Source organism: Mirounga angustirostris, unplaced genomic scaffold, assembly GCF_029215605.1.
Source record: "Mirounga angustirostris isolate CCGP_5_RB_7025 unplaced genomic scaffold, mMirAng1.0.hap1 SCAF_1, whole genome shotgun sequence".
NCBI classification, from domain to species: Eukaryota; Metazoa; Chordata; class Mammalia; order Carnivora; family Phocidae; genus Mirounga; species Mirounga angustirostris.
The window spans coordinates 147,306,357-147,329,486 of NW_026991709.1; the positions used below are offsets into that span (position 1 = coordinate 147,306,357).

Here is a 23,130-nt window from a genome sequence, read left to right on the forward strand (position 1 = left end):
TCATTGTCATTTTCCTACATTTTGACTGCTTTTCTAAACAGCGATTCTAGATGAGGGATCTTTGCATTTTGCAGTCTGGAAGCTCTGACTATAGCTGGGAAGGTAAGTTTGGTTTCTGCCTTTTCTTCTCCTGAATTCTATGTATTATACAAACCTTATCAAGGAAGAAAATAAAGAAAAATCTCCAACATCCCACAAAGCATTTAAATTTCTCCCTATGCTGAGGGTGATGGAAATTTTATCTTGATTACATAACTGTATTCATTTGTCAAAACTCACCAAACCGTCTACTTTAAAAGGGTAAAGGCTATAAGGTGTATCTCGATAAGCCTAACCAAAGCCAAAACCAAAATATTTCTTTATGCCCTTGCTTGCAGACATAATTGTATGGTGTTATCATAACAGTGTGCATATCTTTTCCTTAGTGCTGTATTCCTGCTTAACTACTTAAAGTACCTTCCCATGTTGCTACACTGTCCTGAAGCAGTGATTGTGAGAAGGATCAGGGCCCATACCACTAGATGGAAAGTATGGCCAAACCAGTGGCACCATAACATCTGGTAAGATTAGTGCCCACCAACAGGGGGCCACACTCAACAGTCGGTTGAGTGTGGGACTCTTGATGTCGGCTCACGTAATGATCTCAGGGTTATCAGATGGAGCCCTGCATCTGACTAGCGCTCCGCACAGAGTCTGCTTGTAATTTGTGATTCTCCCTTTTCCTCTCCCTCTGCCCTGTCACACCCCCCACCCTGCCCAGCTCATGCACACTCTAAATAAATAAATAAATAAATAAAATCTTAAAAGAAAGATTAGTGTCCATACACACTTCTTGGTGTTATCAAAGTAGTTCATTATAAAATTAACTTAAAAGTACCAGGACTCAAAAATTCAGATTTAATCAGAGAGGACATGGAGTAGGTGTGAGAACACATCTGAGTGTGTGTTTGATTAGTTATGAACTCTCTGAGGCAAGAGCTACAGCAAGTCAGGGTCAGATTTCTCTCCCTCCCTCAGAGGCTCGCCAACAGTGTGTTGCCAACAGGTTCACTCCATGTGTATTGAGAGATGGTTACACCCAGGCACCTGCCCTCTACTGCATGGGCCCAAGTCACTTTCGTACCTACGTGTTTGAGTGGGCACTGAAATTAAACAAGGATGTGGACAGGAATAGAAAAGGAACCCAAACAGAAAAGCCACATCCCCTTCCAACCAAGTTTAGAGACATGATTTTACATTCTTGCTATCAATGCTGACTCATCACTTCATATTCTTTTTACTGGTTATTTCCTTGGTCTCTTGCTTAGTTACACAGGATCCTCATCATGGTCATTATCGAGGTAATAAGAAGTCCTGGGCTCCGATTCCACATGGTGAGCCTTGCTACTGCCCCACCAAATGGCCCTCCTTAATTCCTGAAAGCCATCACTGGATACTTTCTCTGCTTACCTCCTCCCATATTTCTTGAATCACAACAGGCCATGTCATTGGAATGCCATACCCCTAAGCCCCAAAGTGTTCTGTAAACTCTACCAAGTCTAGTAGAGAAGGCAGGTGCAGACTGATGGATACAGGCCCAAACTGGACACCATAAAGGACAACTCCTACCATTTCCCACCCAGGGGATGGAAGAGAGGAGTCAAACATGGTTCTTACGCGTGAGAACATAAATGGAGTTGGGAAAACAATAATGACTCCATGGGCCCAGAAGACAAACACAGTCATGGTCAGGAGCCCGGGGAAACTGGTAACTCTAGGTGGGTGGGTGGCCGAGCACATGAGGGAGCTCATGGGGAGTGGGACAAAGGATTCAGGCTCCCAGTGGAAGTCAGATCCTGAAAGCAATGCACTATTTGAACAGGGGAAGAACTGGCCATTTCAGACGAGGGGAGCAGCACAAAGAGAGGCAGGGAGGGAGGAAGGAGCGTGGGGTGCAGGGAAGACGGGGCGGCCGCTGGCCCAGAGGGGGCAGAGCGCTCGTGCTGGGCAGGCAGAGGGGGGCGGCCGGAAGCGGGGCAGCGGGGCCCAACCGCGGCTGGCCCTGTCACTTGGGTGGCCTTCTTGGGAGCATGCAACTTCTGGTGCTGAATGAAACTTGCGCTCCACTTGAAGGCTTTCCCGCACACCTTGCACTCGTAAGGCCTCTCCCCGGTGTGGAGCCGCTGATGCTGGACCAGGGTGACCTTCTGATTGAAGGCCTTCCCGCACTCCTGGCAGCCATAGGGCTTCTCCCCGGTGTGGATGCGCTGGTGCACTGTAAAGCGGGAGCTACAGCTGAACGTTTTCCAGCACTCTTTGCATTTGTAGAGCTTCTCCCCAGTGTGGAGCCTCTGGTGCTGGAGAAACACGGAGCTCCGGCGGAAGGCCTTCCCGCACTCCTGACACGTGTAGGGCTTCTCCCCGCTGTGGATGCGCTGGTGCTGGATGAGGACTGAATTTGAACTGAAACTTTTCCTGCACTCCTGACACTCGTAGGGCTTCTCCCCTGTGTGGGTGCGCTCATGAACGATTCGGTCATAGCTACACCGGAAAGCCTTTCCACAGTCCTTACACTGAAAGGGTTTCTCCCCGGTGTGGATTCGCTGATGCCGGATGAGTTTTGAGTTGTAGCTGAAGGTTTTCCCACAGTCCTGACATCCGAAGGGCTTCTCTCCACTGTGGAGTTTCTGGTGCTGAAGGAGGTGGGAATTTTGACCGAAGGCTTGTCCACACTCCTGACACGAGTAAGGCTTCTCCCCGGTGTGGGTTTTCTGGTGTCGGGAGAGTTTTGAGTTATACCTGAAGGCTTTCCCGCACTCTCTGCACTTGTAGGGCTTGTCATCAGTGTGAATCCTCTGATGCTGCAGAAGGTCTGAATGTTGGCTGAAATATCGGCCACACTCACCACATTTGTAAAACGCCGGTCCTCCAGGGAGGCCCTGCTTTGACAGGAGGTGGGTGCTGACACCGGTGCTTCCTTCCGGCTTCCTGCCTGCCTCCTCCCTTTTGATGACGGGGGATCTGTAGTCCTGGACCAGCAAGTCCGTGAAACCTCCTTGGTTTGGTTTCTCCCCTGCGTCACACGGCTGTGGCCTGCCTAAGTTGTCCTTAAGGTGAGGGTGCTGGGGAGCTTCTGTGAGCAGCCCCTCCGCCATCAGTCTATGGGCCGCTGAGTCTTTAGAAATGTTTAGTCTTGGGCTTTGCTCCTCACTCTCAGTCTTGTTTTTACCACCTAGTAGGATAAAAAGAAAACAGAGGCTCTGAAGCTAGAAAGGTAGAGTTTACTTTAAAAAAAAAAAAAAAGAGAGAGTGATGCATTTTGATGCATTTATGGCAGATTTTATACTATTTTGGTCTATTTAAGTTTAGTATAGTCCAGACTAGTTTTTTTTTTTTTTTAACTGAGTCTTCTCTATTAGAAGAACTAGGTTTTTCACAACTACATAATTTTTCAAATTTTATTTATTTATTTATCTCAAGTAATCTCTATACCCAATGTGGGGCTCAAACTCATGACCCTGAGATCAAGAGTCCACATGCTCTACCCACTGAGCCAGGAGCCCCAGACTAATTTTTAAATGCTGAGCACAACTCATTGATGAGTTGCAATCCAGAGTTTAAAAGGTATGGCTTTAGATTCTCAAGGACAGTAGTCCTCAAAGTGTGGTCCCTGGACCACCATCACCTGGGAACCTGCTAGTAATGCAAATTCCTGGGTCCCACCCCAGTGCTGTTGAATTAGAACCTCTGGGGGTGGTATCCAGCAAGTCCATGTTCTAACAAGCCCCTCACGAGATTCTGATGCTCACTGAAATTGTAAACCACTGATCTAGAAGCTAAAAAGGCAGGTGGAGACTGTTTGTGTACTTGTTTTAAGCTGCATTGCCCATAAGGCAGCCCCTAGACACCTGTGGCTACTTAAATTTTTTTTTAATTTTTATTTTTTTGGCTGTTTAAAGATTTTATTTATTTATTTGAAAGAGAGAGCGTGAGCAAGAGCATGAACAGAGGGAGGGGCAGAAGGAGAGGGAGAAGCAGACTCCCCGCTCAGCAGGGAGCCTGACATGGGGCTCGATCCCAGACTGAGATCATGACCTGAGCTGAAGGCAGACACTTAACCGACTGAGATGTGGCTACTTAAATTTAATGAAAATGGAACATAATTTAAAATTCAGTTCCTTGTTTGAACTAGCCACAGTTCAAGAACTGATGAGGACAATGGCTACCATATTGGGCAGCACAGATATGGAACATTTCCATCACTAGACAGTGTCCTATTGGACAGCACTGGCCTAAAGCCATTGGCAGACTACATAGACCATGCACAGCTATGGCAAAGGGAAACATCACTGCAGGTGGTCGGCGGGGAAAGGTTTCTCATCAAGATGGTGGGAAGTGGGGTGCTAGGTGGCTCAGTTGGTTAAGTATCTCCCTTTGGCTCAGGTCATGATCTCAGGGTCCTGGGATCGAGCCCTGAGTTGGGCTCCCTGCTCGGCGGGGAGCCTACTTCTCCCTCTATCCCTCCCCCTGCTCGTGCTCTCTCTCTCAAATAAATAAATAAAATCTTAAAAAAAAAAAAAGATGACAGGAAGTGCTGAGTCAGCACAAAGGCACTGACGAGGGCGGAAGTGGATTGAATTAGGAAGAAGCCTTTGGTTTATAAGACTCTGAACAACATAAGGGATGGAGAGAGCATGAGAACAGGGCCAACTGAATGAGAAGGCTAAACACCCAATCTCTGGATGGTTCTCATTCACCTCAATTCTGTACCTTTCAGAAAAGGAAACCATTCGTTCCCAATAAATAAAGAGGCTTTCTTTCAAAAGCTAATTGATAGTGTTTAGGAATTCATAAAAACTCTCTTCCCATGTACAGTTTCATACACCCACATACACAAAATGTTCTTACAGAAACAAGCTCTGGGGTGCTGTGCTGTGTGGCTCAGCTGGTTGAGCATCAACTCTTGGTTTCAGCTCCAGTCATGATCTTGGGGTCGTGGGATCAAGCCCCGCATCAGGCTCCGTGCTTAGTGCAGAGTCTGCTAAAGACTGTCTCTCCCTCTGCCCCTCCCCCCTTCTCTCTCACTCAAATAATAAATAAATAAATACATACATACATACATAAATACATAAATCTTTAAAAATGAGAAACAAGCTCTTACTACATTGTGTTTATATTCCTAAATTGACCCCCAAAAGCCTATTTTCACTATGCATTTTTGAAATCCTCTAGGTTTGCAAAGAAAAATAACAGAAAATGAAATTTTCGATGGGCCTTTTCAGTATGGAGCTGAAGCTCTATCAAGGGTCACTTTTCTGAATGAGAGTGAACATCTTCATCCTAAGAACTGGTATGACAGAAGCAAAACCTTTTTCATGTTGAATCATTAAAAGACAGGAGGAGGCCAAGGCAAAGAGGAAGGTGGTAAGTTCTCCTGTTTACCTGTGTGGACACCTTCCAGGGCCTCTCCCTCAAGGGGTGTCCAGGGATCCAGGTCCCATGGTGCTTCCCCTTGCTCCAGCTGGAGTATCAGATCTGGTTTGGGGAATGGCAATGCTGCTGAAGGAGAAAGAAAAGGAACAGGAAGCTGAGGAGAGTCCCTGCTGACCCCCTCAGCCCACCCTCTGCTTTGCCAGGTGAGCAATTTGACATCCCAGGACACTAAGTGAGCTCAGTGTGGAAAGAATCTGGGGTTCTAAGGAAGGCTCAAATTGTTTTGCTCAAGAGGAGGCTTACTCTGGCTCTATCAGAGAAGACAGACAGCTCCTACTGTCATTAGAGGTGCATACAGGGGGTCCTAGGAGACTCTCATACAGGACAGATGGAGCCCAGGACTCCAGGGAACTGGAAGAGTGGAGGATCCAGGAACCCTCTCAGCTGTCTGTGCCCAGAGCAAAAACCCCTCTCAGGAGAGTCCCCATCAGGAAACAGGGAAGAGGCAAATCCTGCTGAAAACCAAAGTGAGCCTAGATCTTTCTCCATTAGCTACTCCCAAAACAGGGGATTAGGGAGCTCAGCTCATGGTGCACCAGTCCTGGGGATATGAGAGACCTGGATCCACCAAGGAGGAAGCCAGGGGCCCTTAGGACAGAGCTGGTTCAGGGACAAGGAAGGACTTACCCAAGGAAGTTATGTTTGCATAATTCTCCAGCATCACCTCTAGGTACAGGGCCCTCTGCATGGGGTCCAGGCTGGCCCACTGATTCTGGGTGAAGTACACGGCCACATCCTCAAAGGTCACTGGCTCCTGAAACAATAGGCACCTGCTCAAGCCCTGTGTGAGGGCTAAGGAGGGGCCTGAACTCCAGGGAAGGGCTGACTCTACTGGAGTCCATGGCTCCGAGCCCCTCGGGAGGCTTGTACTGGCAAGGACAGCCACAACCGTACCCCAGTTGGGGACAGCCCTCAGTACATTTTCAACCTGCACACCTCTGAGGCGCCCCTGCCTGGTGGTCACATCAACCCCATGTCTGGTTCCATGAGCTGGGTCGATCTTTCTGGCATGTCTTCTAATATGACCATAGCATCTATCATTCACCCTGAATCCATCCACTCCATCCACTCGGTTTCTCTCTGGTGTCCCCCCTCCATGCGTTTTTATAGACAGAGGAAAAATTCCACGGGCACAGAGTTCCTTCCACTCTGGTTGGTCCTCCCTCTTTCTGCCATCTTACCTTATCAGAGAGCTGGTTGTCCCTTGAAGGCAATGTGCAGTGTCGTCGCCTCCTCTAACACTCGACTCCAGGGACAGGATGGCAGTCTTCATACCTGAGCAGGCACCTGCCCCCAGATCACCTAAGCTCCGTCCGACCTGCCAACACTGCCCTCTGTACCAGGTGTGTCTCCCTGCTCCCGATGGGGCCACTTCCACCTTCTCAGGGGAGAAGGAAACCATCCCTTGTCCTGTGTCAACTACTTTTACATCAATTCACTCAATCATCAGAACACACACGCGATGTAAAAATTATTATTCCCTATTACAGATGATGGGAATCAGTGATGTTAAGCACTTTAAAATAGACAAAAGGGAGTCCTCTTTATCTGAGTATCGCTAGGTTGTATAAGGAAGCAAACATTTCAAAGTGAACCAACCACTATTCAAGTGAGTGGCACTATACCATCTCTCCTTGACTGACAGTGAACTCTACCCCAGTCTGTCACGTCAACAACCTCTCTATGCCTAGTGACTGCCGGGGGGGAAGAAATACAACTACAGATGTACTATATAGGATTGCAGCCATCATGGTAAAGACTGGTTCAGGCAAGAATCACCCATGGGTGCTACATCGAGGAGGAAATTTCCACCAGGAGCAGGATACTTGCATAATTGTAAATGTCTCCCCATTGATTTCTGATCAGTTGCAAGGAAAGATAGTAACTATACACTGAAGAAATCAGGTATCACCTTGACCAGGAAGTTTAAATGTGGCTCGTGTGACTGAGGAACTGAATTTCTCATTTTAATTAACTTTAATTCTAAACAGGCACATATAGCTAGTGGCTACCTTCCTGGACAGTGCACAATAGATAGTTCATTGCCCCCGAATGTTAACCAACCTTTTGTCTTCCTTCAGAGCCAACAGCTGGGAACATGGACCTTCCTTCCTCATATCATGGCTTCTACCCCTCCACACCTCTGAGGCACCCCTGTAATTATTAATGCATTCCTTGCTCCTTGTTTTCTACAACATTCAGCTTCTCAACTTCCTGCTCCACCTCTGATCACTCTGCTTCTGTCCTTTGCTAGCACTTACTCCTCCATGATGAAGCAGGGCTCTTGATTCCCCTACAGAGGAAGTGTGTTCAGAGATAGCGCAGCACGGGCTTCAGAGCAGTGCTTCTCAACAGGGAAATGCCCACCAGGAGACATAGGGCACTCGCTGTCTGGGGACTCTTTTTTTTTTAAGATTGATTTTTTTTTTTTAAGATTTTATTTATTTATTTGAGAGAGAGAATGAGAGACAGAGAGCACGAGAGGGAAGAGGGTCAGAGGGAGAAGCAGACCCCCTGCCGAGCAGGGAGCCCGATGCGGGACTCGATCCCGGGACTCCAGGATCATGACCTGAGCTGAAGGCAGTCGCTCAACCAACTGAGCCACCCAGGCGCCCTTAAGATTGATTTATTTATTTGAGAGAGAGAGAGAGTGCATGCACAAGTGGGGGAAGGAGGGCAGAGGGAGAGGGAGAAGCAGACTCCACGCTGAATGCAGAGCCCAGTGTGGGGCTCGATCCCAGGACCCCTGGAGACGGTTTTAGTTGTCACAACCATGGGGTGTGGGGGTGCTACTGGCATCTAGTGGGTAGAGGCCAGGGATGCTGCTAATCATCGTACAATACACAGGACAGCCCCCCACAACAAAGAATTATCTGGCCCAAAATGTCAACAGTGCTGCGGTTGACAAACTCAGCTCTAGGGTCAGACTCCCTAGGCTCAAATTCTATCTCTGAGGGGCGCCTGAGTAGCTCAGTCGTTAAGCGTCTGCCTTCGGCTCAGGTCATGATCCCAGGGTCCTGGGATCGAGCCCTGCATCAGGCTCCCTGCTCGGCGGGAAGCCTGCTTCTCCCTCTCCCACTCCCCCTGCTTCTGTTCCCTCTCTTACTATGTCTCTATCTGTAAAATAAATAAGATTCTATCTCTGATAACCATCAGCTGTGTGACCTTGGATGAGATACCCAAACTCTTTTGCCTCAGTTTCCCCATTTGGAAAACTAGGATAATCGAGTACCTATTTTACAAGGCTCTTGTAAGGGTGGAATGAGTTAATATGTAAAGAACTAAAACGGGCGCCTGGGTGGCTCAGTTGGTTAAGCGACTGCCTTCGGCTCAGGTCATGATCCTGGAGTCCCTGGATCGAGTCCCGCATCGGGCTCCCTGCTCGGCAGGGAGCCTGCTTCTCCCTCTGACCCTCCCCCCTCTCATGTGCTCTCTCTCTCTCATTCTCTCTGTCTCAAATAAATAAATAAAATCTTTAAAAAAAAAAAAAGAACTAAAACAACGCCTGGCACACGGTGTTATATAAATCTCAGCACTTAAAAGTACAGATGAGATTAGGGGAACATTTCTAATAGAGATCGTAGATAAGACTGACAGTTGTCTAGAGACGCCTGGGTGGCTCAGTGGGTTAAGCAGCTGACTCTAGATTTTGGCTCAGGTCATGATCCCAGGGTGTGGGGATCGAGCCCCATGTCGGGCTCTGTGCTCAGTGGGGAGTCTGCTTGAGAATTCTCTTTCTCTTTCCCTCTGTCTCCCTCCCCGCCTTCACACTCAAATAAATAAATCTTTAGGAAAAAAAAAAAGACTGACAATTGTCTAAACATATATGTGCGTATCCCCCCCCCTTTCTTTTTTATACAATAGAATCCTAATTTTTTATATAATAGAATCCTAATCTTTTTTAATAATAGAATCCTAATTTTACTTGGGGCTGCTCCCAGCTCTGGCAACTAAGTGAGGTCAATGAAACACAGGTACAAAAACTGTTGGGGACTCTCTGGGAAGGTTCCTGAAAGAGTGCAAACTGATGAGAGGTTCGCCTTTTTTGTCATCTCCTCTTCTATCTGGAATGCACACATGATAGCTGCAGATCAAGCAGCATGAAGCATCCTTGAGCATGAAAGCCAGTGCTAGGATGGTGAAGCAGAAAAAGAGAAAGAGCCCGGTGTGGGGTAATACTGCCACAATGTCCCTGGACTGCCTCTCCCCTACCTCTCTTGCATGAGAGTCTCTATCTCATTTAAACCACTGTCCCTTGGGGTTTCCTTACTGGAAGCCAATCCTGAGTGACTACTATACCCCACGCAAAGCACCAGGAGAGAACAGACTGCCCCCACAGATGTTTAAACACTTCCTGACTTGGAACTAATTTTGACTTAAGTGGTGAAACAGAAGTGGACGGTCTGATGTCTACATACACATTATTCTTAAGTCTTGGATAGGGCTTCCTAATTATATGACACATCCAATACACGAGACACCAGCTTTCCCATTCCCTGATCTAGGATGCTGGAGAAAAATTCAATGCAAGCATCCTCTAGTGCCAGGAAAATTCTGGAAGGACAACTGCTTCCAGTGCTGCATGAATTTGTGCCAACAAAGGATACAGGCTTTCACAGATTAAGCTGTAATCTATGCAAAGGGCCGGAGGCACTGGCATCAGCTCCAAACTCAGCAAGAATCCACCTCCCTCGTCAATCCACTCTCTCCAAAGGCTCCCCAGTGGTGGCTTCACTGTACCCTGACTTTGTGATCCGCAGGGCAAACTCCTCCTGTGGGAATGACTGTTTAAATGCAGGAGGTGGCCTTCCTCTGTATGGTGCGAGGCACACTAGCACACCCCAAATTTTAACTTGCCCATTTGTTCCCCAGGTATTGTACAAGTGTAGATTCTGATTCTGGAGATCTGGGTTGGGGCCTGAGACTCTACCTTTCTAGCAATCAGCTTAGTGCGGGGCGCGCCACCGCGCGGAGGCGGAGCGCTGAACGCCCGGCCACTCCCGCACATTCATGGTCCACAGTCTGCTTGGATGTAGACTCTCACTTCTTAGGAGAGTTTCTTAGCTGGTGCTTCCTTCTTTCCCAACCGACCTGATCCTCCCAAGTTTACCTACTCACCCTCATCACCTCCCCTAACATACTCCTCTGCCATACTCTACTGATGGATGCAACGCTAAGCATGGGGCTGGTCAGGCCAGGCTACTATTCCTATAGTCATCTATCGTATCTCTTTTGAAGGTGGAAAGCTGGAAGAAAGCTCAGCTCACCTGGGACCACACTGTCTGGAGCATGGCTGACGACCCCTGGCTTCATGCACTGCCCTCTCTGTTTGGAAAAGCAAGAACCTGTGGAGCTAAGAGAGAGAATCACAATGAGGCTGACCCTGCCTCGTTCCCCACCTCTTTCCCCTCAGTCTCTGTGCCTCTCTCATTGGAAACAATATTCCTAGGACACTCTGGATGTTCTCAGTGCACCTTCTCCAGTGGTTCATGCGGTGCTGCATCTGCTTCCTTTGTAAATGCTACAAATCTGCCTGGTGAGGCTGAAAATTCCTCGAAAGAATATCTCTGAAGCAAGAGTCAAGAACTGCAGTGGTTTTGTAGCTTTCAAGAAAATCCCTGGCCCACTATGAATGAATTACTAAGTAGTCTGTACTGAATGGTTCCAGCAAAGGTGGCAAAGACCAAAACGAGCATTTAGAGAAAATGTAGGGTAACGGGGCCCCGGGACAAAATGCAAGTGGTGATCTGGCCCCAGGGGACAGGGGAAGACGACTGACGTCCCAGGGCGCGACGCTGACCGGAAACCCGACGGGAATCTGCACACTCCACCCGGCAAGCGGGCGACCCCACGCGTCACCGGCCCTCACCCTGAGTACCGCGAGCCGGGGGACGTCAGGCCAGCTCTCCGCGGCAGGAGGGTTGATGGCGCCTCTGCGGGCAGGGGCCCCTCGGGCGGCGTCTGCGGGCCCCGACGCCCGAGCTCGGGGACAGTGCGGGGCGCGCCACCGCGCGGAGGCGGAGCGCCGAACGCCCGGCCGCTCCCGCAGATCGCAGCCGAGGCGGAAGCGCGAGCGGAGGCGCTCCCACCCGCGCCGCTCTAGGAAGCCCGGAGGCTGGCCTTCTCCATGGTCCCGAGCCAGACCCGCCACCTGCGCCCGGGCGCCGGCTTTCCTCCCGCCCTGCCTGCGAGGCGCCGCGCCCCAGCCGGAGAGCAGCAACTCGGGGACATCGAGTCCGCACCACACTCCGCGTGGGTCTGCGTGCGAGCTCCAGCGCTTGCCAGCAGTAACTTCCTCTCCTAATGAATTCCCAGCCCCGGTCTCTGTCCAGCGGCTTCGAGGCTGTGACCTGAGGTCGCCAAGTCCCAGGTCTGACTGTCCCCGTTCTGATCCCGGCTCCACCACCTATTCACTGCATGGCCTGTGCCAGTTACTGAAACTTTGTGCTTCCGTTTCTCAGTTGGGAACGGCAGTAGTTTCGAACTCACAAACTCAGTGCGGCCATTGAGTGAGTCAACTCGTGCAAAGCACTTAATGACAACTTCTGGTTCTGCATCATAAGTAAGTCAGAGTAAGTTCTAGCTCTGTTGTTGCGGACATTGTTATTCCTGTGTGTCGTTGCCACTTTCCTAAAACACACTCCCGTATCTCTTTCTCCAGTCCAAATAGAATGATAGCACCGGCAGCAGTGTTTCCTATTGGCCAGGCGTGCCAGGCGTTGTGCAGATACCTTTGAGCTAGAGTCCTGTGTATCAACCTGCCCATTGTTTCTTTCTACTTGGCTAATCCACAGGCACCTAAAACTCAGAATGTTCCTGAAGGATCTTGTCATCCTTCCCTCACCCTCCTGTTCCACTTTCTAGGGTTGCCCTGTCCCTCCCCCCCTCCTCCCCCAAACTGCACTGTAACCCAACTAGGTGAGTTTGATCCTTGGTGAGTTACAGGTAGAGACTACACCAGGTGGAGCTGTCACACGAAGGAAATTTTATTTGCAGCAAAGAAGGAGATCGTGGGGAATAACTTCCAAAGCTGTGACTCCCCCAGTGGAGGTAAGTGGGTTCTTTTTTACTTAAGGTTGGGATGAATATTCAGAAAGGCGACTTTTGTCATCACACGTAAAGGTGGGCATAAGGTTGCGCAGGTGTACTTAGAAAACATGCCTATACATGCATTCTGTGTTATGTTAACCAAGAGGGAAATTTTAACATTATAATGACCACTCCATGGTCCATCTGCACAGGTGTAAGCCAGGGGTCAAGCTCAAGCTGGTTTAGGCCAGCTGGAGCTCTTCCTGTTGTTTGCCTCTGAAAGATAAGGTTAACATTCCTGTGAAGAAAGGGGGTCAGTGGGGGTCTTGCTAGTGACCTTTTACCTCATTAACCCTATGGAGATAGATTCAGCACCACTCTCCATCCAGCCAACCAAACATTCAATGGGGGAGTCATAACTGATCCCTTCCTCTGCATCTCTTCTTACCTGGATTGCTGTAGCAGCCTCCTAACTGTTCTGGTCTCCAGTCTGGCCCCCTCTGCTCCTTTCTTCCCACAGGATAGACAGGGTGATCTAAGATATGAATCTGGGCATGGCACAGTTCTGCTTTTAAAAACCCTTCAAAAGTATCTGATTTTGCAGATATTGTCCCTAAACCTTCAGATTCTAGAATAGCTGTCACTTGCAACATGATACCCTATGTAGAAAACCCAAAAGACTCCACCAAAAAATTGCTAGAACTAATAGATGAATTCAGCAAGGTCACAGGATATAAAATCAACGTACAGAAATCTGTTGCATTTCTATACACCAATCATGAAGCAACAGAAATAGGAATCAAGGAATAGATCCCATTTATAATTGCACCAAAAATAAGAAGATACCTAGGAATAAACTTAACCAAAGAGGTAAAAGATCTGTTCTCTGAAAACTCACGAAAGAAACTGAAGAAGACACAAAAATGGAAACACATTCCATGCTTATGGATTGGAAAAACAAACATTGTTAAAATAGCTATACTACCCAAAGCAATCTACACATTTAATGCAATCCCTATCAAAATGCCACCATCAGGGGTGCCTGGGTGGCTCAGGCTGTTAAGCGTGTCTGACTTTGGCTTAGGTCGAAATCCCAAGGTCCTGGGATCCAGGCCCTGGTTGGGCTCCCTCCTTATCGGGTAGTCGGCTTCTCCTTCTCCCTCTGTCTCTCCCCCTGCTCATGTTTGCTCTCTCTCTCAAATAAATAAATAAAATCCTTAAAAAAAAATACCACCAGCATTTTTCACAGAGCTGGAACAAACAATCCTAAAATGTGTATGGAACCACAAAAGACCCCAAAAAGCCAAAGCAGTTCTGAAAGAGAAAAGCAAAGCAGGAGGCATCACGATTCCAGACTTCAGGCTATATTACAAAGCTGTAGTCATCAAGACAGTATGGTACTGGCACAAAAACAGACACATAGATAAATGGAACAGAATAGGAAACCCAGAATTGGACCCACAACTCTATGGTCAACTAATCTGACAAAGCAGGAAAAAATATTCAATGGAAAAAAGTCTCTTCAACAAACGGTGTGGAGAAAACTGGACAGCAACACACAGAAGAATGAAACTGGACTACTTTCTTATACCATACACAAAAATAAATTCAAAATGGATGAAAGAACTACATGTGAGACAGGAAACCATCAAATACTAGAGGTGAACACAGGCAGCAACCTCTTCGTCCTCGGCCACAGCAACTTCTTACTAGGCACCTTGCTGGAGGCAACGGAAACCAAAGCAAAAATGAACTATTGGGACTTCATTAAGATAAAAAGCTTCTGCACAGCAAAGGAAGCAGTCAACAAAACTAAAAGGCAGCCTACAGAATGGGAGAAGATATTTGCAAATGACATATCAGATAAAGGGCTAGTATCCAAAAATCTATAAAGAACTTATCAAGCTCAACACCCAAAAAACAAATAATCCAGTTAAGAAATGGGCAGAAGACATGAATAGACATTTTTCCAAAGAAAACACCCAGATGGCTAACAGACACATGAAAAGATGCTCAACATTGCTCATCATCAAGGAAATGCAAATCAAAACCACAATGAGATACCACCTCACACCTGTCCAGATGACTAAAATGAACAACTCAGGAAACAACAGATATTGGCGAGGATGCAGAGAAAGGGGAACCCTCTTAAACTCTTGGTGGGAATGCAAATTGGTGCAGCCACTCTGGAGAACAGTATGGAGGTTCCTCAAAAAGTTAAAAATAGACCTACCCTACAAGCCAGCAATTGCACTACTACGTATTTACACAAAGAATACAAAAATACAGATTCGAAGGGGCATATGCACCCTGATGTTTATAGCAGTCTTGTCAACATAGCCAAACTATGGAAGGAGCCCAAATGTCCATTAACTGATGAATGGATAAAGAAGACATGGCATACATTTGCAACAACGTGGATGGAACTGGAGGGTGTTATGCTGAGTGAAATAAGTCAATCAGAGAAAGACATGTATCATATGACCTCACTGATATGAGGAATTCTTAATCTCAGGAAACAAACTGAGGGTTCCTGGAGTGAGGGGGGTGGGAGGGATGGGGTGGCTGGGTGATAGACATTGGGGAGGGTCTGTGCTATGGTGAGCTCTGTGAATTGTGCAAGGCTGTTGAATCACAGATCTGTACCTCTGAAACAAATAATGCAATATATGTTAAGAAAAAAAAAAAGAAGCTAGCAGGAGGGGAAGAATGAAGGGGGGGAAATCGGAGGGGGGACAAACCATGAGAGACTATGGACTCTGAGAAACAAACTGAGGGTTCTAGAGGGGAGAGGGGTGGGAGGATGGGTTAGCCTGGTGATGGGTATTAAAGAGGGCATGCTCTGCATGGAGCACTGGGTGTTATGCAGAAACAATGAATTATGGAACACTACATCAAAAACTAATGATGTAATGTATGGAGATTAAAATAACAATAACAAATTTAAAAAAAGACATGGCATATATATACAATGGAATATTACTCAGCCATCAGAAAGAATGAAATCTTGCATTTGCAATGACGTGGATGGAGCTAGAGTGCATTATGCTAAATGAAATAAGTCAGAGAAAGACAAATACTATAGGATTTCATACATATGTGGAATTTAAGAAACAAAACAGATGAACATATGGGAAGGGGGGAAAAAGGAGAGGGAAGCAAGCCATAAGACATTCTTGACGATGGAGAACAAACCAAGGGTTGATGGAGGGAGGTCGGTGGGGGATGGGGTAGATGAGTGATAGGGATTAAGGAGGGCACTTGTGATGAGCACTGGGTTGGGTGTTGTATATAAGTGAGGAATCACTGAATTCTACTCCTGAAACCAATATTGCACTGTATGTTAACTACCCAGAATTTAAATAAAAATTTTGGGAAAAAAATAGAATAGCTGTCACTTGAAAAGTCTTTTTTTTTTTTTTTTTTTAAGATTTTATTTATTTATTTGACAGAGAGAGTACACAAGCAGGGGGAGCTACAGAGTAAGAGGGAAAAGCAGGTTCCCCGCTGAGCACCGAGCCAGATGCGGCCTGATGCAGCCCGATGCTGGGCTGGATCCCAGGACTCTGGGATCATGACCTGGGCTGAAGGCAGACACTTAACTGAGCCATCCACACATCCCAAAGAAGTCTTTTCTGATGTCCTAGGTGATAATCTTCCAGGTTACCCACGCTTACCCCGGTAACAGTGCTTCCTACAGTGTTGACATCAGCTTTCTCGGTGTCATTCTTCTGAGTAGACTGAGCTCTTTTAGTAGGCACTCCAAAAATATTTACTAAGTGAATGAACTTTTTTCACCTCTTAGCTTCTTCTGAAAATAGGAACGTTGTGAAAAGGAAATGAGACTTGTGTAAATTGGCTGGAACAAAGAAGTGAACAAATTCTGGTTCCTGAACCTGCTTTTACCAACAGTACTTAGTCCACAGTAAGATCAAGTAAGGGCACTGGAGGATGACCTACAAAGTTCTAAAGGAAAATCATTTTGAATCTAAAACTCTAAAGAGCTAAACTATTACACAGACATAAAATGTAATATTGTGATATAATAAAGAAATATTTATTTGGGCTTCTTCCCCAGTTTCTGGCATAGAATTCCTAAAACCTTTGTTATTTCTTCAGTGATAGGGATGGTGGGAACATCTTTTGTTATAACATTTCATCTTTCTCCCTGGTTCCCAACACAGGAAGCTTCTAAAACCCTTTGAATCTCTGGGGGTAATAAGAGTGTCATTTTGTATGCTAATGGAGACTGGTGGCTGGGGGTCCTAAAGAGCTTCAGGAATAGGGAGGGGCTGGTTGCCAGAGGAACCAACCATGTGACTAGAACTTTCACCCCCATCCCCTGGAGTGGAGAGGGGCTGGAGATTGAGTTGATGACCAGTGGTCAATGATTCAATCAATTATGCCTACATAATGACCCTCCATTAAAAACACTAATGGGTGGGGTGCCTGGGTGGCTCCATCCTTAAGCATCTGCCTTCAGGTCAGGTCATGATCCCAGGGTCCTGGGATCAAGCCCGGCATCGGGCTCCCTGCTTAGCTCTCCCACTCCCCCTGCTTGTGTTCCCTCTCTTGCTGTCCCTCTCTCTCTGTCAAATAAATAAGTAAAATCTTAAACCACCCCCCCGCCACAAAAAAAACCACTAATGGGCTGGGGAGTTCAGAGAGCTTCCAGGCTGGTGAACACATCAAGGTGCTGGGAAGGTGATGAGCTGGAGAGGGCATGTACACTCCTTGCCCTTTCCCTCACACCTTACCCTATGCACTTCTTCCATTTGGCTGCTCCTGAGTCGTATCCCTATAATAAGCTGCTAATAGTAAGTAAAGTGTTTTCCTGAGTTCTGCAAGCCATTCCTAAGTTATCAAACCTGAGGAAGGGGTCATGGGAACTCTTAGCTGGGTAGTCAGAAGTGCAGGAGGCCTGGGACTTGGCGTTCAGCATCTGAAGTGGGGCAGACCCCTTAAGCTGTGGGGTCCGACCCTAACTCTGGCAGTGCCAGAACTAAATTGATTTTGGGACACCTGGGTGGCTCAGTCAGTTAAGCGTCCAACTCTTGGTCTCAGCTCAGGTCTTGATCTCAGGATCGTGAGTTCAAGCCCCAAGCTGGGCTCCATGCTGGGCATAGAGCCTACTTAAAAAAAAAAAGAACTAAACTAATTTGTAGGACACCCAGTTGGTGTTCAGAGAGTTAGAAAATTGGCTGATTTGGGGAAAAAAACCCGCATGTTTGCTATCAGAAATATATTTCATATATATAAAGGAAAATAAGAATATTTTCAGACAAGCAAGCATTCAGAAAGTTCATCATTCATGAATGCTAACTGAAGGAAATACTGGAGGATGCAGTCTATGAAAATAAAATAAATAAATGCATGAATCTAAGAGAAAGAGGTGGGACAGAAGCAGCGGTGGTAAACCAAGCAATTAGTAAAGGATATTAAACCAAATACGTGTTGCCTATTTATTTATTTATTTATTTATTTATTTATTTATTTATTTATTTATTTTATTTTATTTATTTATGTATTTAAGTAGGCTCTACGCCCAGCATGGAGTCCCATGTGGGGCTTGAACTCACAACCCTGAGATCAAGAGCTGAGCCGAGATCAAGAATCGGCTGCTTAACCAACTGAGCCACCCAGGTGCCCCACGTTGCCTCTTTAAATATTGTTCAGCGAGGGTAGGTAAAAGATACAGATATTGGTTTAATTCTGTGATGAACAGTAACAGAAATAGAAGGTATGCGACTTCCAAACCAATTCAAGAAACAAGGGGTGGAAATGTAGGGGAGGAGGGGTAATACACCAGAGGTCAGCAGGTGGAAAACAGAGATGACAGAAGTCCAATTATAGGGTGATGAAATGCAGTGCACATAAATGGCTTGATAGAAATGTAATTAACACATCCATACTTATAAATGGAGTTTTAACACAACTCTCTCAAAATCAAATAGCCAAAAATATCCAATACGAAGAATTTAAATAATTTAAATAACTATTTGAGTAACAATTAGTAGGATTGATATAACTATAATCAGGATTAACTATTATCAGAATTGATACAGACTTCTATTCCTTAGCTCACCACAATTACAGGATTTGTTTTATACAGAAGTATAGAATGAGGCTTATTCCAAAAATGGTCTTGAGGGCCTTGTAACACTCAGGTATCTGAGGTAAGACTTTGTGGTACTTGTCAGGGATGGTAATCTTCAAGACATCTATTTGAAGGACTGGCAAGAATATACCAAAGAATATATGAAAGAAGTTGCAGTGTTTATCCATTAAAACATCTAAGGATCTATTGTTTTTCTGGGACTAACTTTACCTACTGAAGTAGAGTGCTATTTTATTATGAGAGAAGCTGTCTACATGATCATCTGCATAAATAATCCATTAGGGGCACCTGGCTGGCTAGGTCGGTAGAGCATGCAACTCTTGATCTCAGGGTTGTGAGTTTGAGTCCCACACTGGGCATAGAGATTACTTTTAAAAAAGTCAATAAAAATCCAAGAAAACCAACTAAAAAAAAAACTATTAGAACTAGTAAGAAGGTCAGCAGTGTGGACACATAAAAAATTCATAGCCCTTTTATATACATTAATGCCCAATTTAGAAAGGCTCTAGTTCAAAATTACAAGGAAAAACTGAGATATATACAAATTCTGAAAAGCATATAAGACCTGAGTAATTGGAGATATACCATGTTCTTGGATGGAAGTCAGTATTGCAAAGATGTGGCATGCCCCCACGCCCAACAGATCTATAAATGCAATGCAATCCTAAAATCCCAATAGGACTTAAGTAACTCGACAAGCAATTTATCTGAAAGTGAGGGGCATCTGGGTGGCTCGGTGGGTTGAGCTTCCAACTCTTGATTTTGGCTCAGGTCATGATCTCATGAGTCATGGGACCGAGCCCTGCAGTGGCTCTGCACTCAACAGGGAGTCTGCTTGAAATTTTCCCTCTGCCCCTCACCCCACTCGCACGCACGCTCTCCCTCTAAAATGGATAAATCTTTTAAAAAAAGATAAAATTTATCTGAAACTGAAAATGTGTAAGTTTACCAAAGGAAAAAAAAATTCTTTTTTTTTAAGATTTTATTTATTTGAGAGAGAGAATGAGAGAGAGAGAAAGCACATGGGGGGGGGGGGAGGGTCAGAGGGAGAAGCAGACTCCCTGCCGAGCAGGGAGCCCGATGCGGGACTCAATCCAGGGACTCCAGGATCATGACCTGAGCCGAAGGCAGTTGCTTAACCAACTGAGCCACCCAGGCGCCCCCCAAAGGAAAAAAATTTAAGATAACTCTAATGACCTGCCTTAATGGCTAAACAGAATGTAAAGCTAGGATAATCAGTGTTATATTGGACCAGGAAAGTGCAAATTAAAATAACATACTACTTTTCTCACATTGGATTGGCAGAAATGTAAGATAAAAGGAGTTCATGATTGTGAGGCAGGAATGTCCTCATTCAGTGCTGATAGAAGTAAACTGATAGAGCAAGGTTACTAGATTGGTAGAATCTACCACTACCAAAGGAGTGATTAAAAACACACGCAATCTTCAACCCAGCAAGTGCACTGACTGGTAATGTGCCTCAAACAATGACTCGTACAGAAGGAGGAATGTGCAAGGATATTCGGAGAAGTACTGTTTATGACAGAAGAAAATTGGCACTATCCTTGAAGTCTATCAATAGAGTTCAAACAAACCTCCACAATGAACTTCAACAGGTCACTCGAACATTCACACTAGGGATTATTATGCATAAGATAATTAGGTAGATTGATGGGGGCTGACTAGGTAAGATCTCCAGATGTATTATAAGAAATAAGTTGCAGATTACGCACAATGTAAGATTTGTGTTTAAAACAAGCAAACTCTAGGTCTATTGTAAATGCATGAAAAATGTCTGCAAGGAATACACAGTGGTTTCCTTTGCAAGATACCATAATTGTAGTAGAGATAATCAAGGGGCCCTTTAATCTCAACTCCAATATTTGATTACAATGTAGATTTATTTGATTTATTCTGGATAAAAAAAAATCAGCTAGCTGACAGACCTAGAGGTAACTTTAATAACTTAGGTACCAAGATACCAACAGATGAGGGGTAAAGAAACATGTGAAGTAGAGAAAATGGAATTCAAGACAAATTCTTGTGGGGTGTCACAATTGGGAGATACTGATTACCTGGAAATTGGAGGCTGCTGAAGGGACAGAGGCTCTCTGAAAAGCACACTACCCAACAGCCTAATTTTGCCTAGAGGACAAGTTTACCTCAACATAATTCAACCCAGAATATCTAATGTGTGAAAAGAACTGTTAGGTGTTGGGGATTTGGACTTTGTCCTCACTCCATCCAATTTGATCCTTGCCACAAGGTAAGGCAGATCAGGATCCCTGTTCTTTAGATGAGGCTTATGTTAAGTACAAGAATGAGCTAGGGCTGCATGACAGGATTGAAGCTTAACTCTGACTCTGAAACCAGTATTCTCTCCTAATGCCATTCTCCCCACACTGGACAAGTGTGCAGTCTTCTATAATCAGAGTGGACTATTACATGCCTTTGCATCTTATTTGTACCTGTGTATTTTAACAACTTCCTGATCTCTTCCACCCCCAATCTAGACTATGCTGCCAGATGGATTTTCCTGAGGACTCCAACCTAGCTCAAAAATCTTTATTCTCTGGCCCTACCTATTGTATTTCCTACTCCTTTTGGGTCACTTTCCTGTAGGTCCCCTAGACTGGAATTTCCAATTTCTGCTGTTCCATATTGCAGTACTGACTAGGTGCAGCGTAAACGCAGCTTCCACCCTGAAGCTTTCTCATCCTCTGAGCACAGACTGCACACGGATTGGTTAAGGGCCTTCCAGATCAATGGCAATCTGACAGCAGCACTCTCCCCTCTCCTCCACGAGCAATTTCAAACCTGCATTCTCTGCAAATCTACATTCCCTCATCCCCCTTTCTCAGCATGTGACCTTGTTTTCTAACTGGAGAAATTCAGAGATCAGAGACCTCTGATATAAGAAGGCTGGTATGAAGGTTGGGAATGTGGACTGGCTTGGAGAGACACCAGAACAAGGTGGCAGGTTGGTGTTAGATTCATGAGTGTAACAAGCCATTGAGTGATTTTCTCACAGCCCAACTATAAATTAAGCTTCTAAACCCTTCTTTTTCCTCCTCATGCAAACATTATCAATCCCTCCTTTTCTCTAGGCTCCATTCTGTCCTCTTTCCTCAAAAACGGAATTCCTTTCCTCCAATTAGTTGCTTTTCCAGAAGCATCCAAACATGCCCATCACTCCTTTACAAAATTAAAACCTCCAAGCTCCATGTAACACTTCTTGCCTCACTGCCCTCTATCCCTCACACCTTGACAATAACCAATATACTTTCCGTGGCTTCCATGTCCACCTCCTGGTTTCCCACCTCTGATCACTCCTTCCCAATCTTTGTTTCTGTCCCTGGGCAATCTTGACTGACTGCTTACATACCCATGAACCCCAAATCTGTCTTTAGGAGCTGTCACAACTATCCCGGATCCTGCTATGAACCAGTCACTGGGCTGTCCAATCATGATTTACTTCCCTACTCCACAAAAGTACACCACATAGGAGGCAACCAGGCTTGAAGATAGGAACATGCTTAAACCACACAGCTTTTCAGCAGCAGAGCCAGGACCTGAACGCACGTTGTCAGCACCCATTATCTACCAAACTGGGAAATCTGTGTGGTGCCTTAAAACTCATATCCCCGGAGTAACCTTGTTCCAGCTCTCTTCTTCCACAATGAGCCAAAAGTACAAACCAGAAACTGTTAGCACATTTGGCTTTCTTACTTTCCTTCTAGCCCAAACCATGAAGGCCTACTAAATGGTGGCACTACTGCCTCTTGGTTTGGACCACCGTCAAGGTGAGGAATACTGCCAAACCTGGTACCACCTTTGACCTTCCCAGTACCCTTCCCTTAAGATTCAGTCCCAACAGCAAGACCGAAATCTGAGGGATCACCATTTGGAAATGCTCAATGGCTCATTACACTCATATATCTAACACTAACCTGACACCTTGTTCTGGCGTCTCTCTAGCCAGCCCACCACATTCCCAACCTACATACCAACCTTCTTGTAGCTTAAAATCCCCATTTACCTAGACAACTCCCCACCCTTCAGGAAAGGCTGGGTAACCCCAAACTGCCTGCATTACCCCTATCTACACCACATCACTTGCCTATTAGTATCACCAAGCAAAATGAGTTTTGTCCCCATGAATCCCAGTGAGGCTCAGAAGCCAGCTTTTGGTTAGAAATAAAAGGAAATAAGAACAGAAAAACTTTATCGTACCATAACGTTATTTAGTTTACTTGTCTTGGTTTCCTACACTTTATTTTTTTAAAGAAAATTTACTAACCTCTCAAGCATCAAAATCTGCTGGGACTTCATAGGAAATATATTTGTACAAGGGGAAAAACTCACCCAGTGCTATAAACGATCCATTTCCTATGAGCACACTAGTTATGACTTTGTGATGGCTTTATACTGGACAGACCGGGGCTAAAAAAACAATACTCTTAACGGTAACATCAACAATCCTATCAATCTGCTCCATAGTCCTGACCCTA

At 45.7% G+C, this 23,130-nt stretch overlaps 1 protein-coding gene across 9 annotated transcripts in view; it reads right to left on the reverse strand.

Moving 5' to 3' along the window:
• ZNF619 (zinc finger protein 619) overlaps positions 1-23,130 on the reverse strand; it is a 23,941-nt gene continuing 811 nt past the window's right edge. Inside the window, exons 1-5 of one of the 9 annotated variants that reach the window (XM_064589672.1) lie at positions 16,179-23,014; positions 10,740-10,825; positions 6,100-6,226; positions 5,422-5,538; positions 1-3,211 (exon numbers count right to left, since the gene is read on the reverse strand). In XM_064589672.1, the coding sequence (XP_064445742.1) occupies positions 1,788-3,211; positions 5,422-5,538; positions 6,100-6,226; positions 10,740-10,763 (1,692 nt within the window). In that variant the 5' untranslated portion in view covers positions 10,764-10,825; positions 16,179-23,014 and the 3' untranslated portion in view covers positions 1-1,787. Of the gene's footprint in view, positions 3,212-5,421; positions 5,539-6,099; positions 6,310-6,653; positions 6,883-7,536; positions 8,792-10,739; positions 10,826-11,341; positions 12,344-12,949; positions 14,816-16,178; positions 23,015-23,130 lie in introns of those variants that run through there. The other 8 variants (XM_064589676.1, XM_045903999.3, XM_064589685.1 and 5 more) reach the window with 8 other exon arrangements.